The 18,061-nt window shown below is 35.8% G+C and overlaps 2 protein-coding genes across 4 annotated transcripts in view; one reads left to right on the top strand and one right to left on the bottom strand.

Annotated features, from left to right (window-relative positions):
* LOC128227698 (pleckstrin homology domain-containing family B member 2-like) overlaps nt 1-18,061 on the bottom strand; it is an 18,194-nt gene continuing 133 nt past the window's right edge. Inside the window, exons 1-7 of one of the 3 annotated variants that reach the window (XM_052938467.1) lie at nt 13,955-13,993; nt 12,646-12,724; nt 11,681-11,729; nt 11,312-11,457; nt 9,689-9,798; nt 6,936-7,081; nt 1-1,217 (exon numbers count right to left, since the gene is read on the bottom strand). In XM_052938467.1, the coding sequence (XP_052794427.1) occupies nt 1,072-1,217; nt 6,936-7,081; nt 9,689-9,798; nt 11,312-11,457; nt 11,681-11,723 (591 nt within the window). In that variant the 5' untranslated portion in view covers nt 11,724-11,729; nt 12,646-12,724; nt 13,955-13,993 and the 3' untranslated portion in view covers nt 1-1,071. Of the gene's footprint in view, nt 1,218-6,935; nt 7,082-9,688; nt 9,799-11,311; nt 11,458-11,680; nt 11,730-12,645; nt 12,725-13,954; nt 14,056-18,061 lie in introns of those variants that run through there. The other 2 variants (XM_052938466.1, XM_052938468.1) reach the window with 2 other exon arrangements.
* Nucleotides 14,079-18,061, top strand: part of LOC128227697 (myogenesis-regulating glycosidase-like) — a 15,328-nt gene continuing 11,345 nt past the window's right edge. Inside the window, exon 1 of the mRNA XM_052938465.1 lies at nt 14,079-14,182. Coding sequence (XP_052794425.1) covers nt 14,148-14,182 — 35 coding nt within the window. The 5' untranslated portion in view covers nt 14,079-14,147. The remainder of the gene's footprint in view (nt 14,183-18,061) is intronic.

The raw sequence follows: 18,061 nt of genomic DNA on the forward strand, positions 1-18,061 counted from the left end.
TCTTACAATAATATTACTTTATTTGGTAATTTTGGGTAACAAATTGAAAGTCAATAACATCTAAAACACAAACTGAACATTCAATATCACATTAAGAATAAAACATTCATCATTTTGTAAAAGAATCACAAGTATATAACAGTAATGCTAAATATGAATTAGTTTTAATTGCAAAAATATTCCCAACATTAAAATAGTTACATTTTAGGAAAAATGTTATCAGGAAAATTTTTATGAGTGTAATACAAATAACATTTTTCGAATGCCATTCTGAGGAATAAGTTGATAAACATTGCTCCTCAAATACCAGTATTTCAGATAATCACCAATACCCCATTGATTTCTACCCAAAACGTGCGTAGCAAATAGTATTAATACTTAATGAGGCTCCATACTGCTAATAACAATTTTTGAACCACCCTCCCGAGTCCAGAGTACTCCTTAAACACTGAATACTGTATCCCAAGTAGGGCGTCTCAGCCTCAAGACAACCAACATAAATTCAATAGTTACATTGCTTCATTCCCTGTCAAATTAGGCTACATGTATTTGTACATCTCAAGTTTTTATAACCAGACCGAAATAAATCAAAATGATATATGATATATAATCACAATAACACAATACGATAAGAAAACAACCATCACATCATTTCCATTGAAGCCATTATTGATGAACATGTTAACATTGTCAATATTTAAGAATCAGAAACAATTAACATTTTAAGACTTCAACCTTGGTAAATGCTGTAAAATATCATAAAGAATCAAAACACACTCACATACATATCTTTATTCAACAGAGGAAAGTATATACCATGATCAGAAAATAACAAAAATGAATCATGCAGATATTTTCCTTTTTTTCAATCTGTACCCAAGGTGATCTCTTATCATCAAAATCATCTCTTCATAAATTAATCATAAACTCGAATACATGCACATGTGGTTGTATCATTTTGTTGTAATTATACATGAATATAAATATGAATATTGCAATGAATAAGCACTATTTTGTCAGCAGACAGTGCTAATGACAGTCAGTGATAATGTCTGCACTCACGCCATGGGCCTACCACCAGAAGACGGGCCCCCACATGTTTCCACGCCCATAATGCCCGCGCCCATAATGGTACCTAGGTTCCTCACAAATCACGTACCCTGGCTGGTTGGCCATAACCACTGTGTTGCCTCCAGCAGCATTTGGAATCGCTGTCACTGTAAATATCCAGTCAACAGTTTTATTTAGTTCATACTGTACTTTATTTTACTGTAATCAACTATTCAACATTTAGTTTACTTCAGACCAAATAAGGAGGATTTTAAAGGAAGATTTAATAAGAGCTGTGCAAATGGACAAAGACTCAGCACAAATGGTGATAGTTTTTAGTGTGAAAACAAGAGCGGTCACAGACAGCTATATCCCCCGCCTCATGGGGACAATTTTTGTAACTAAAGCCAATCAATGGTAAGGGTAGTTTCTCAGGAACATAAGAAATGCGTAAAATTAAGAAAGGGCAATAACTCTTTCAAACAAGAGCTGTCACAGTATGTGACGAATGCCCCCGAATGTGACATTGACCTACGAACAAGGTCAGTACATGAAAAGTTGATCTTGCCTTTAAGTGTCAAATACATATGGCAAGTTATTTTAAATTGCCTCTGAACATAAAAAATACCACTCATACTTGACAACCTACACTGTTATGTCCTTATATTCAGAATTCCCTTCTGAATAAACACTTAGTGTATCTTTCACCTTAGAGGTAGGGACATGGGTCTTGCACACGCCACGTTGTCTTCGTATGTGGAACACATGTAGCAAGTGATTTTAAAATCTGTCCATACAAGGGAAAGTAACAGCCCTGACACGACAACCTAAACTCTATGTCCTTATGTGCAGCACTCCATTGTGAATAAACACTAAGTGTGACCTTGACCTTTGAGGTAGGGACACGGGTCTTGCACGCGACACGTCGTCTTGGTATGTGGAACAAATGTGGCAAGTTATTTTAAAATCTGTCCATACAAGGGAAAGTTACAGCCCGGACACGACAACCTATACTCTATGTCCTTATATGCAGCACTCCATTGTGAATAAACACTATGTGTGACCCTGACCTTTGAGGCAGGGACACGGGTCTTGCACGCAACACGTTGTCTTGGTATGTGGAACACATGTGGCAAGTTATTTTAAAATCTGTCCATACAAGAGAAAGTTACAGCCCGGACACGACAATCTATACTCTATGTCCTTATATGCAGCACTCCATTGTGAATAAACACTAAGTGTGACCTTGACCTTTGAGGTAGGGACACGGGTCTTGCACGCGACACGTTGTCTTGGTATGTGGAACACATGTGGCAAGTTATTTTAAAATCTGTCCATACAAGGGAAAGTTACAGCCCGGACATGACAACCTATACTCTATGTCCTTATATGCAGCAATCCATTGTAAATAAACACTAAGTGTGACCTTGACCTTTGAGGTAGGGACACGGGTCTTGCACGCGACACGTCGTCTTGGTATGTGGAACACATGTGGCAAGTTATTTTAAAATCTGTCCATACAAGAGAAAGTTACAGCCCGGACACGACAACCTATACTCTATATCATTATATGCAGCACTCCATTGTGAATAAACACTAAGTGCGACCTTGACCTTTGAGGTAGGGACACGGGTCTTGCACGCGACACGTCGTCTTGGTATGTGGAACACATGTGGCAAGTTATTTTAAAATCTGTCCATACAAGGGAAAGTTACAGCCCGGACACGACAATCTATACTCTATGTCCTTATATGCAGCACTCCATTGTGAATAAACACTAAGTGTGACCTTGACCTTTGAGGTAGGGACACGGGTCTTGCACGCGACACGTCGTCTTGGTATGTGGAACAAATGTGGCAAGTTATTTTAAAATCTGTCCATACAAGAGAAAGTTACAGCCCGGACACGACAACCTATACTCTATGTCCTTATATGCAGTACTCCATTGTGAATAAACACTAAGTGTGACCTTGACCTTTGAGGTAGGGACACGGGTCTTGCACGCGACACGTTGCCTTGGTATGTGGAACACATGTGGCAAGTTATTTTAAAATCTGTCCATACAAGGGAAAGTTACAGCCCGGACATGACAACCTATACTCTATGTCCTTATATGCAGCAATCCATTGTAAATAAACACTAAGTGTGACCTTGACCTTTGAGGTAGGGACACGGGTCTTGCACGCGACACGTCGTCTTGGTATGTGGAACACATGTGGCAAGTTATTTTAAAATCTGTCCATACAAGAGAAAGTTACAGCCCGGACACGACAACCTATACTCTATATCCTTTTATGCAGCACTCCATTGTGAATAAACACTAAGTGTGACCTTGACCTTTGAGGCAGGGACACGGGTCTTGCACGCGACACGTCGTCTTGGTATGTGGAACACATGTGGCAAGTTATTTTAAAATCTGTCCATACAAGGGAAAGTTACAGCCCGGACACGACAATCTATACTCTATGTCCTTATATGCAGCACTCCATTGTGAATAAACACTAAGTGTGACCTTGACCTTTGAGGTAGGGACACGGGTCTTGCACGCGACACGTCGTCTTGGTATGTGGAACAAATGTGGCAAGTTATTTTAAAATCTGTCCATACAAGGGAAAGTTACAGCCCGGACACGACAACCTATACTCTATGTCCTTATATGCAGCACTCCATTGTAAATAAACACTAAGTGTGACCTTGACCTTTGAGGTAGGGACACGGGTCTTGCACGCGACATGTCGTCTTGGTATGTGGAACACATGTGGCAAGTTATTTTAAAATCTGTCCATACAAGAGAAAGTTACAGCCCGGACACGACAACCTATACTCTATGTCCTTATATGCAGCACTCCATTGTGAATAAACACTAAGTGTGACATTGACCTTTGAGGTAGGGACACGGGTCTTACACGCCACACGTCGTCTTGGTATGTGGAACACATGTGGCAAGTTATTTTAAAATCTGTCCATACAAGGGAAAGTTATAGAGCCGGACGGACGGACGGACGGACATACGGACGGACGGTGCGATTTTAATATGCCCACCTTCGGGGGCATAAAAAGGTCAAATTGCAAAAGCCTGACAATATGCACTGTGTCACTATATAGTCATAAACGTAAGAGGAGTTGCGAAGAAACCAATTTTAAATGTAAAATAAAGAAAGGGCAATAACTCTTTCAAAAAGGGTCGAATCGCGAAAGCCCAACAATATGCACTGCGTCACTATATAGTCATCAATCTATGAAAGTTTGGTAGAAATTGCATGAAAAACGTAAGAGGAGTTGGGAAGAAACCAATTTTAGATGTAGAAAAAAAAGAGCAATAACTCTTTCAATAATGGCAGAATCGCGAAAGCCCGACAATATGTGCTGCGTCACTATATAGTCATCAATCTGTGAAAGTTTGGTAGAAATCACATGAAAAACGTAAGAGGAGTTGGGAAGAAACCAATTTTAAATGTAAAAAGGGCAATAACTCTTTCAAAAATGGCCGAATCGCGAAAGCCCGACAATATGCCCTGCGTCACAATATAGTCATTAATCTGTGATATTTTGGTAGAAATCGCATTAAAAACGTAAGAGGAGTTGCGAAGAAACCAATTTTAAATGTAAAATAAGCAAAGGGCAATAACTCTTTCATAAATGGTCAAATCGCAAAAGCCAGACAATATGCGCTGCTTCACTTTATGATAATCAATCTGTAAAAGTTTGGTAGAAATCGCATGAAAAACGTAAGAGGAGTTGCGAAGAAACCAATATTAAATGTAAAATAAGCAAAGGGCAATAACTCTTTCAAAAATGGTAAAATCAGAAGAGCCTGACAATATGCGCTGCTTCACTTTATGATCATCAATCTGTGAAAGTTTGGTAGAATTCGCATGAAAAACGTAAGAGGAGTTGCGAAGAAACCAATTTTAAATGTAAAATAAACAAAGGGCTATAACTCTTTCAAAAATGGTCGAATTGCGAAAGCCCAACAATATGCACTGCGTCACTATATAGTCATCAATCTGTGAAAGTTTGGTAGAAATCACATGAAAAACGTAAGAGGAGTTGTGAAGAAACCAATTTTAAATGTAAAAAGGCCAATAACTCTTTCAAAAATGGCCGAATCGCGAAAGCCCGACAATATGCCCTGCGTCACTATATAGTCATCAATCTGTGAAATTTTGGTAGAAATCACATGAAAAACGTAAGAGGAGTTGCGAAGAAACCAATTTTAAATGTAAAAAAAGGGCAATAACTCTTTCAAAAATGGCCGAATCGCGAAAGCCCAACAATATGCCCTGCGTCACTATATAGTCATCAATCTGTGAAATTTTGGTAGAAATCGCATGAAAAACGTAACAGGAGTTGCGAAGAAACCAATTTTAAATGTAAAATAAGCAAAGGGCAAAAACTCTTTCATAAATGGTCAAATCGCAATAGCCAGACAGTATGCGCTGCTTCACTTTATGATCATCAATCTGTAAAAGTTTGGTAGAAATCGCATGAAAAACGAAAGAGGAGTTGCGAAGAAACCAATTTTAAATGTAAAATAAGCAAAGGGCAATAACTCTTTCAAAAATGGTCAAATCAGAAGAGCCTGACAATATGCGCTGCTTCACTTTATGATCATCAATCTGTGAAAGTTTGGTAGAATTCGCATGAAAAACGTAAGAGGAGTTGCGAAGAAACCAATTTTAAATGTAAAATAAACAAAGGGCTATAACTCTTTCAAAAATGGTCGAATTGCGAAAGCCCAACAATATGCACTGCATCACTATATAGTCATCAATCTGTGAAAGTTTGGTAGAAATTGCATGAAAAACGTAAGAGGAGTTGGGAAGAAACCAATTTTAGATGTAGAAAAAAAAGAGCAATAACTCTTTCAAAAATGGCCGAATCGCGAAAGCCTGACAATATGTGCTGCGTCACTATATAGTCATCAATCTGTGAAAGTTTGGTAGAAATCACATGAAAAAACGTAAGAGGAGTTGGGAAGAAACCAATTTTAAATGTAAAAAAAGGGCAATAACTCTTTCAAAAATGGCCGATTCGCGAAAGCCCGACAATATGCCCTGCGTCACTATATAGTCATCAATCTGTGAAAGTTTGGTAGAAATCGCATTAAAAACGTAACAGAAGTTGCGAAGAAACCAATTTTAAATGTAAAATAAGCAAAGGGCAAAAACTCTTTCATAAATGGTCAAATTGCAATAGCCAGACAGTATGCCCTGCGTCACTATATAGTCATTAATCTGTGAAATTTTGGTAGAAATCGCATGAAAAACGTAAGAGGAGTTGCGAAGAAACCAATTTTAAATGTAAAATAAGCAAAGGGCAATAACTCTTTCATAAATGGTCAAATCGCAAAAGCCAGACAATATGCGCTGCTTCACTTTATGATCATCAATCTGTGAAAGTTTGGTAGAATTTGCATGAAAAACGTAAGAGGAGTTGCGAAGAAACCAATTTTAAATGTAAAATAAACAAAGGGCTATAACTCTTTCAAAAATGGTCAAATCACAAAAGCCCGACAATATGCTTCACTTTATGATCATCAATCTGTGAAAGTTTGGTAGAAATTGCATGAGAAATGTAAGAGGAGATGCAAAGAAATGAATGTGGGACGGACGGACGCACACACGCAAGCACGCACGCACACACGCAAGCACACGCAAGCACACGCAAGCACACGCACGCACGCACGCACGCCTACCATTACCATATCCCCTCGCCTTTTCAAGGCAGAGGATAACAATAAAAGACACAACATTACTACAAGAAACATTTTTATGTTTTTTAGGCTTGAGTCAATCTATCCAAGGCATGTGAAAAGTCTTCAGTTAGTCTTTGTATTGTTCGCTTCACTGCCAGTGTGTTCAGATATGACCCCCTTCCAATACCTGATGTCTGTCCTTGTTGGGTGATGATTTGTCCAGGGTATCCCCCGTACACATGTGAGACAACCTGGGGGTAAAAAACTTGGGAGCCTGCAGGGACCTGGGCACCAGCGGTTGACCGTGCCTCCTCTATTGTCAGCTGCCACGCTCTGAATGTGAAAGACTTAAGTGGTATACAGACCATGTAGTGTACATACATACTCATAACAGCAATCAGGATAATTTGGCATAGTGGATGCACACCAACAGGATACACTTCTAAACAAACATTCCTTTAAAAAAGAAGATAGACAACAAGAGCTGTCACATAGACAGCGCGCTCGACTATTCCGCCGCTTTTCAATTGAAACGTTTAGGCGAAACATGTAGGATCACTGTTAGATTAGATTTAAATGCAATACATGGTGTGCTGAGATATTAACATAAATGTGGTTCCATGCAAAAAAAAATTAAGAGAATTTCTAAGTCTAATAATAAAGGGCCATTATTTGCAAAATACAGTTATCTAACTTGGTTATTCAATTAAGTTGGGTGGTTGAATACCATTGTATAAAGTCTCAATGCAATACATCAAATAGTTGCTGAGATATTATCCTATGGGTGTTAACATTCCTTAACCAGAATTTCTAAGTTGCATAATAAATGGGCAAAAATTATATATTATAAAAGATAGAGTTATCTTACTTGATTAAATAAGGAGGTTAAATAGATGGGAACCTGTGTGTAAAGTTTCATTGCAATACATGATGTATTTGCTGAGGTATTGACTTAAATGTGGTTACACGCAAAACCTTAACCAGAATTTCTATGTCGAATAAAACAGGGGCCATAATTTTAATTTAATGCATTACTGGAGTTATCTTACTTGTTTATTTAAGTAGATTGGGTGGCTGAGTACCATTGTATAAAGTCTCAATGCAATCCATCAAGTAATTGCTGAGATATTAACCTATGTGTGCTTACATGCAAGACCTTAACCAGAATGTCTAAGTCAAATAATAAAGGCCCATAATTTGCATTATACTGTGAAATCATTAATGTTCGTGGGGCATTAATGTTCGTGGTTTTCGTGGGTTGGGTGAACCGCGAATTCAAGATCCCACGAAATATAAACCCTTTATTCACTTTTTCAATTGCCTTGTTACGTACATACTCTAGTATATTCTTTACAGAGGTCGCAGTATACAGTGTTAAAACCTGTCTCACTGTATAACTTACGATCATTATTCTGTTAATATATTATAACTGCCATTAACAAATAATCAACCAAATCAATTAAATGTGTTTTATGCAGCAAATGACAGTTATAAGCACGTGTTTAAACGTGTGCTGTTAATGAAAATCTCAAAGTTTACAAGATGTGCGTGATGAGTGTTCATACTCGATTTTTTTATTTAATAAAATAATTAATCGATTACTAGTATATTGAAGGTTACTAAGCACCGAACGTGACAATATACGCACCTTTTCGGTGTTTTCACAGTTTGCAAAATTCTTAATTGGCATTCAATGGCTTCCCCTATCTGTATTTATGATCAGGGTACATCTTCTTTTATTACCTTTATTCCCAATTAAATCGATAAGTGACATGGGTATATGCACTAATTGGCACGTCGTACCACATTAGCGAGTGTCATAAACCCAGTGACGTAGAAGACGGAAATCACGGGCCAGCGCGTGGATATTATGCAGACGATCTAGGACGATCGCATCTTCGATTTTTTTTTTTTTCAAAAATGAAAATCCACGAATTCAAGTACCCACGAAATTGTTTTTTTTCGGCAAACCACGAAATTTCATGCCCACGAACATTAATGATATCACAGTATTCAAGAAAGTGTTATCTGGGAATACATATCTAATGTTTCAATGCAATACATGATATATTTGCTGAGATATTGACTTAAATGTGGTTACATGCAAAACCTTAACCAGAATTTCTAAGTCGAATAATAAAGGGCAATTATTTTGCATTAAATGCAAACTAGAGTTATCTAACTTGGTTAATTAAGTAGGTTGGATGGTTGAATACCATTGTATAAAGTCTCAATGCAATACCTCAAGTAGTTGCTGAGATATTAACCTATGTGTGCTTACACGCAAAACCTTAACCAGAGCTTCTAAGTCAAATAATAAAGGGCAATTATTATCATTAAATGCACACTAGAGTTATCTAACTTGGTTTATTTAGTAGGTTAGATGGTTGAGTACCATTGTATCAAGTATCAATGCAATACCTCAAGTAGTTGCTAAGATATCAAGTATAAATGCAATACCTCAAGTAGTTGCTGAGATATTAACCTATGTGTGCTTACACGCAAAACCTTAACCAGAATTTCTAAGTCGAATAATAAAGGCCTATTATTTGCATTATATTCAAAAAATTGTTATCTAACTTCATTAATTTAGTATGTAAGATAGTTGTAAATACATATCCAAAGTTTCAATGCAATAACTGATGTATTTACTGAGATAATGACTTAAAGGTGCTTACATTCAAAACCTGAACCAAGGTGTGACGCCAACGCCAGGGTGAGTAGTATAGCTCTCCTTATTCTTCGAATAGTCGAGCTAAAAACTAAAACGCAACAACATTATGGCAATGTTCTACAATTTTGTGAAATTTGTATCAAGTGCCAAATTTCACTACGTTTAAAAAGAAACACACCAGTGTCCAAACAACGAAACTTGTAAGCACTCTATTGCTTTTATGATGTATATATTAGAAATCATCAGAATCTGAACGATAGACTCACTTCATATCATCCATGTTCTCTGCACACAGTTTGAGGTCATCATTATGGTCCCGCATCTGGAGGTGCAGCAGCTGTCCACTACCTGCTCCATCTGGCGCCTCAAACTGGCACTGATTGTAAATAGCAATTTTATAAAAAAACAAAACTTTTCTGCCACATTTAAGCTTAAGGAAAGCAAAGTTTTGGTGAAACAAGCATTGATCACTGTAAAATGATATAACATGCAAAACTTAGCCCGAATTTCTAAATAAAAATAATAATGGGAAATTTCCATAAAATACAAGATAAAGTTATCATACTTGATTGTATTCAGTTTCAATGCAAGGCAAATTGTGGTTGCAGAGTTATTGACTTATATGTGCTTACATGCAAAACCTTGACCAAAATATCTAAATCAAATAATTAAAGGGCAAATTTATATGATATGCAAGATTGTATGTATCTTCCATGGCCAAAAGTGTAAGAGCGCAGGGTGTTTTGCGGAAATGAGGTTTGAAAGGTGCATGAAAACTTTTTTATGGTGACTTTTGAAGCGAGAAATAATCAATAAGCATTCTAAATATTGCAACAAGACAAGGTTTCTATGATGCTACGACAGTCCTCAACAAGAGAGGTAATTACAATGTGATGACCATTAAAAAGGAGTTCCATACAGGCGTTTTATCTTTGCCCGTGGGCAAGATAAGAATTTCTAGCATGGTTATTTTTTTGGATCTACTTATCTGAGGTGGGAGAAAGAGTTATCTAACTTGATCCATTCAGAAGGTTGGATGAAAGGATGCCCTTGTATAAAGTTTCAATGCAATGCACGATATATTTGCTTAGATATTGACTTAAACATGGTTACATGCAAAACCTTCACCAGAATTTCTAAGTCAAATTATAAACGGCCATTTTTTTAAATATTCATAAGGCCTAAAAAAAAAAACATTTGGTTCGGGTTACCCGACCCTACCTACGGAATAGGCGCCGACCCTAACGTTTTTATAGTCAGTTTGAAAAAAAAAATGAAAAACTAAAAAAAAAAAAAAATTCTTTTTTTTTTTTGCTTTTCAATATGTAGTTTAAAACCTTAAATGCTTATACAGAAGACAACTTTAACACCATTCTCCAATGATGAAAATGACATTCTTATATAAAGCCTAATAAAAAAAATAAATAAAAAAAAATAAAAAGCCTACCTACCCTACCTATTTTTGAAAAGGATATAACCCTAACCAAACAATTTTTTTTTTTAGGCCTAATGTTAAGTTATCTTACTTGGTTATTCAAGTAGGTTGGATGGTTCAGTACCATTGTATAACGTTTCTATGCAATACATTGAGTATTTGCTGAGATATTAACCTATGTGTGCTTACATGCAAAACCTTCGCTACAATTTTTATGTCGAATAATTAAGTGCAATCATTTGCATTATATGCATGATAGAGTTATCTTACTTGATTAATTAAGTAGGTTGGATAGTTGGTAGCCCTTGTATAAAGTTTCAATGTAATACATGATGTATTTACTGAGATTCTCTTAAATGTTGTTACATGCAAAACCTTTCTAAGAGTTAAAATGATTGTCTCCAATTCAAACATATAATGTTTCATTACAGTGGATCTAAAAAAAGCTTTGTACCTCAGCACCAGTCCTCAGACCAACACATACAGCACGAAGGATGAGAGACTTTTCTGGGTGGCGACTGTCTGGAGACTCAAACCTGGTCAGATTTCCATCCCGGTACAGCACAAACCAACAACGCTTCCATCGGTGCACCACACTGCCTGTAAACCAGGTATTCATGTTATTAGATGGTTGGACTATGAATTTCACATTATTTGTTTTCATATTGGTAGTGAAGAAAAATAGGAATACAAGTTGGCCAGCCGATCATTAATCAAATAACTCTTTTAAAGTTCCATTGAATGATAAATTTCATTTTATTATGGGTTTTGAAATTACAGAAAACAAGTTCTACATTTAAATATTATTAAAATGCCACATTACTTCTCCTCTGCAGCCATCCTGCTTTCACAATCTGCTTCTCCATCTTTTACTGAAACAGATATCATGAGATATGATTTGGTTTGGGTTCTGAGACACTGGTCCTATATAAATGATATTAACTGGGGAACTCTGTACAAATGCACATTCTTTTACCAAAACAGACTGACTTTTAAATATTCCAAAAGTGAATACAGACATACGATGTTGGATAGTACAATAAATTTGTAAGGTGTCTGAGGCTGCCACATCTAAATTTACATCAGTAGATGTACCTTAAATAATTTGGGACAATGAAACACAATACTAATATAGTCCAGAGTAGAGCAGGCTGAAATTTTGTACCTGTGTAACCATACATCAACTACCAGCAAGTACCCGTACATATATATACACACATTACACACTGCAGAATAAACATGACATAGAATTGTAAATACATGGATTCTTATCCAAAGCAACCATGTCATTCATAACAAAAAAAGTACATTTTAGGGAATTTTCAGGGAATAGCGGGGACTTTGACTTTTGGTCCAGCCAACCCTGGCTAAAATCCCTGCCCTGTGGGGACGAAGAGATGGTAAAATCTCGCCAAATGCCCCCACACCCCAGAGACCCTAGGTAAGGCCCATTCCCCGCTATATTTAAAGCGAAGACAAAACCACCGCATTCACCCAGCACTGCAGGGCCAACTGAAACGTAAAAACAGGGCCCATTTCCCCGGCTATCCCCGGTATACCCCCGGACCGGGGGGGGGGGGGGCAGTGGTTACAATTGACTGGTGCATAAGCTAGAGTACCGATAATACATAGATGGATGTCAGTCAGAATCTGTTTCTTGATCCTTTATGCTGTTATTCATGTTGAATGGGGAAAATAAATTCATAATATATTTACATGCATCTATACTTTTCTGGAAAATAAACTTATTTCTAATAAAGCTATTTTTGACAATCTTGTATGGCATACATGTCATGTGCACCGGTAAACCCTGTTGTTTTCTTTAAATATTCCAATACCCCCTCTTGTTCTCATGCACCAGGAAGTTCTGCAAAAGAAAGGTACTTCAACACAACTAACTGTTTGCATTTGCAAACATACTTATATTAGTATTGAAATTTAGTTATTTTAGTAATTCACAGGGGATTCCGGTAGTTTGGTAATAACATAATCAGCGGTAAACTACCGGAATCCTTGTCACTTTCAGATTAAAACTCTTACTTCATTCTATATTCAAGCATTAAAATACTTGAAATAGTATTGAAATTTAGTTATTTTAGTAATTCACAGGGGATTCCGGTAGTTTGGTCATAACATAATCAGCGGTAAACTACCGGAATCCTTGTCACTTTCAGATTAAAACTCTTACTTTATTCTATATTCAAGCATTAAAATACTTGAAACAGTATTGAAATTTAGTTGTTTTCGTAATTCACACAATACACATTTAAACAGGGGATTCCGGTAGTATTCGAGGTATTATAAGTTAGTTATTTTAGTGTCATAGGGGATTCTGGTAGCTTGGTCAAATCATTATAATCGGCAATCCGACCAGCAAACTACCGGAATCCATGTCACTTTCAGTATAATGATATACAATAAAAACTCTACTTTATTCTATATGCAAGCACTAAAACAGTACTGAAATTTAGTTATTTTAGTAATTCACAGGGGATTCCGGTAGTTAGGTCATATCATTATCATCGGCAAACTACCGGAATCCTTGTCCACTTTCGGATTAAACTCTTACTTTATTCTATATTCAAGCTTTAAAACACTTGAAACAGTACTGAAATTCAGTTATTTTAGTAATTCACAGTGGATTCCGGTAGTTTGGTCATATCATTATCATCGGTAAACTACCGCAATCCTTGTCAATTTTCAGTGTTAGGATATGATAATTATTAGTATCTCACAGGGGATTCCGGTAGTTTGGTTATATGTTCGAAATCGGCAATCAGACAAACTACCGAAATCCTTGTCACTTTTAGTGTATGGTTATATGTTTATAATTTTTAACGGCCAGTTTATTCCATATTCCTTAAATACAGACTTATACTCATTATAGTCGTTATATACTGACATGAAAACTACCGGAATCCCCGTTCCCTTTCAGATACTATTATTTTAGACTAGCCCCACACCGTGCGCACTTTTCCTCCCAGGATTACTTTATTATTTGTAAAACCTAGATCACTTTCATTTCCACTGGTTTATAATGTACAACGTTACAAAAATACACGTTATATTCTAAACTTTGGGGGGAAATTTAACTTACATCAAGAAACGTGAAATGCGTTGTTTTTAAAGCAAAAAATATTGATTCGCTTCCGTGTGTTTATGTTTTGAAATATTTATCTTCTGTAGAAAAAGCAAACTGCAAAATTATTCAGTTGGATGGACTCGGATTTCTTCTTCACTATTCAATGAGCGCCTTAAAATAAGACAATGCCAGAAAGAAGTTTTTCACAATGGAAGAAGGATCTCAAAAAAATGATTTAAAAGGGTACATTTATTGTATTGAAAGACGAATTTGTAGATTTATTTAATTAATTGATGTTTAAGCAAGTTTCGTTAATGAAAACTGTTTGGTGACATATTTTGTAGACTGTTGCGTTTTTACTTTCTTGAATTAATTATGTAAATATCACTGCCAAAACTACACCAGAATAAGCTGTTATTAAGTCTATACAAAAGGACACATTTTAAATTTTGGTTTAAGGAATGTAACATTTACTTTATCATTCCAACAACTTGGGGATAAAGACCAGAGGTGTCAGCATCTTAAATTGCATACTATTTACTGATATTTGATTATCAGCAAAAAATGTATATGAACATAAGTTATTAACATAAATTTGGACTAAAACAATAGAAAAAAACCTTGTGATTCCTCGAGATTAAGGTTGTGCTCAAATATACAGTACACTCCACGCCGAACTACCACTTTCCTCGGTGACTCGGGAGGCGTTTTTAATTTATCGCGGATTTCCGCAGAGTACGCAACCTTTTTCCTCGCTAAATTTCGCTGAGTTGCACCAAGTTAATCGTTTTCTATGGAGGGTTTTATTGCCGGTAGCGCCGGTGATCGTATCGATTTATTGACCTTATCGCGGAACTCCGCTTTTTTTTGCATAGCTACTACATTGCTTCTGTTAAAACAGTATTAAATAATTAGATAATTAATTTTTCAAAGTACAGTAAGTTTCTTTTTAAAAACAATTATCAAAAATTTCCATATCAATTTTCATCAGCATCTTCTAACAACTGTTGTTTTTCACATTATGTAATTAAAAGATATACCATACAGCATGCGTTTGTGTTTATTATTGTCATCTTTCTCTTATTATATTAAGGTGTTGAGAACTTAATTAGATTGGAGTAATGAAGGTGTTGAGAACTTTGTAAGTGTGAATATTTTTCGGTCATTATTTCATTTTACCACTTATTAATTTATCTGTAGTTATCAATGGTTCTAAACTTATTTATTACGCGTATAAGTGTAAATCCTTCATCAAGTTAATTAAAATCCCATTAAACACCATTTTATACATGCATTGAAATGAATAACACATTCTATCGGCTTCAGATCAAACAGTCACACTGTGTGACGTCACATAACTCACAGTTTTACCCACGAGGATCTCATGGAGAGCATGTTTATTGTTATGCAGGATTAATGTGTCTGAGAGGTGTTTTCGAATGTAACTTAGGTATCGCATTTCCAACTTTAATTCATCACATTAATTAGTTACCTATATCATTGAATGTGTTGACTTTTATTGATGATTCAATAAGTATAACTGTACATAATTGCTTCTTACAGTCTATAAGTGTGGTACAAGTTTTAAAGTTTATTGGCAGATCGTTTTACAAAAATGTCATGTCTTTGTTTTTCTTAATCCCTTGCTTGCCCTTGTTGTTTATTTAATCCTCCAATAAATATTTAACACTTCCTCTTTCTACATGCAATACATCGTTTAGGATGGGTATTTACTAATTAACTTGTCACAGTGGTGTATACGGTTAGGTAATCTAGCCAGGATAAAAGATAAAAATCAATAATCTTCGTCTGTGAAACTTGGTAGGTGTGAAAGTTACCATTGATGTCCTTTGGGTGTCCGAAAATTAGGTACGCGAAATAAATTATTTTTATAAATAATTACGTGTGTAGCAAAACATATCAAATAAATTAAACAAAATTAGATACAGTGGGAGATTCTTATCGGTTTTCCTCCAAGTTTCGCGGTGTTTTTACCTCCGAGTAACGCGGCGATTGTAATTATACGGTCCACTGATCAGCCTCGGTGGGTGAACGAGTAAAAACACCGAGGAAAGAGGATTTTGATCAATTGGATGTCGTGTCCGCGATGACCAAAATCCGCCGAGGGAAAGGGAAAGTGGTAGTTCCGCGTGGAGTGTACTGTACTGGTTAATTAGTCAACCTAAATGGCTGTCAATGAATCTTATGACAAATTTATGACTATGGCAGACTTGAGTAGTGTTGCAGGAATATATACAGGTCTGAGAAGTGCAAAGTACACCTGAACGCTACTGGTAATCAGGGCTTCCGTTAAAGGAAGTTTGGAAGTATATTACTTCCTAGAAATGGGTTGAAACTTCCAAAATTGATTGCTTAGAAGTACAAAAACTTCCATAATTTTGAAGAAAACTTCCAATGTTGTAAGCTTGGAAGTTTCAAATATCAACAAATGAATTATTATAATATAAGTAGTGAATTTGGTAAGTTAAATTTGCAAATTATTTGATTTTTAATACACCTCAAATCTAGATCTAAAATAGTGGAAAAAGATATTGTGTTCGGCAGGCTTAAACTTCCACATTTCAGTGAAAAACTTCCAAAATTGATGGACAGGAAGTTTATACTTCCAGTTTCAAATTCTAAATGGAAGCCCTGCATTACCGTAATGAATATACTTTATCATTACTGACAATTATAATGTTGTGATATGATTCAAAATCCCTGAAGATAAAAATAAAGATTTTGAATTTGTTTATTATTAACACTTGAAATAAATAGGATTTCATTTTACACAAGTTCTAGCTATTGCTGGCTTGAAACCACTCATATCATTCATAAATTTATATCATTGTCTTCAAGTGATTTGGTCACATAGCTTGAAATTTAAATGAGTGTAATTATTGGTAATAATAGAAATGAATTTGTCTTTGCTTCAAATAAAAAGGTTTTTAACATTTCCCAATTTAAGTATACCAAACCTGTGAACCCGGGGGCATGGCCAGTAATGACCCCAGGGGCATAATTTGAACAAACATTCACAAACAATTGTGACCTTACATGTAAACTTGGCTAAAAACAGACTTCGCTCATGTAGACTTGGCTAAAAATAGACTTAGCTAAAAATAGCATTTTTTATACTTTCAAGACCCATAATCTAGGCATGCATGGGTGGATCTGGCTGGTTTTCAATAGGAACCAAGCTCTAATGGATATCTAAATACTGTACAAGATTCATCGAGATACAATAAAAACTGAAGACTGTATTGTGTTTACAAGCAATTGTTTACATACGCACTGATTTTTTATACTTTCATGGCCCATAATCTAGGCATGCATGGGCGGATCTGGCTGGTTTTTGAAAGGAACCAAGCTCTAATGGATATCTAAATACTGTACAAGTTTCATCGAGATACAATCAAAACTGAAGACTGTATCGTGTTCACAAGCAATTGTTAACAGACGCATGGACACACGAACGCACATACTACATACACATTACCATCGCATAAGCTGGCCTTTGGCCAGTAGAGCTAAAAACCCATACTTTCTTACATTTCTTTTAATTGGAGTATGAATTTTTAAGAAATCAACTTAATTTAGGGAATGACTTAAGATGCTTTATGAATAAGGCCCCTGGTAGTTTACAAACTTCAGATTTGTTAGGAATAAGTCTGCGTTTAAGTGCAAACGCCTTAAAGGTTATTAAAATTGGCAGTGTTCTTTTGGCAAAAAAGTCCAGTGTTGTAACCACTGTGCTACAAAGGCTTACCCTATACGTTTGAAATATTTAAGCTATAAACCTAACTTGGTAATATCATGTGATAACATCGACTAGCCAATCACGCATAAGAAATGAATTCTACTAGGTAGACATACCTAGTAATCGTTTTTATAGAAAAATAAGAAAAAACTGCGAAAAATAAAGCCGCCCCTTTAAGAGTTAAAATACTAAAATTAGGAAAATGACTTCAGTTAAGAAATGACTTAAGAAGTTTTATGAATACTGGAACTATTGCATTTTCTTTCAATATGACTTACAAAATTAATATGAATTAATCCAGTTGAGTATTCTTTTTTAGTCTTTAATAATGTAATTAAATTATATACTTACTTATTTTACAC

Source organism: Mya arenaria, chromosome 3, assembly GCF_026914265.1.
Source record: "Mya arenaria isolate MELC-2E11 chromosome 3, ASM2691426v1".
In the NCBI taxonomy this organism is placed as follows: domain Eukaryota; kingdom Metazoa; phylum Mollusca; class Bivalvia; order Myida; family Myidae; genus Mya; species Mya arenaria.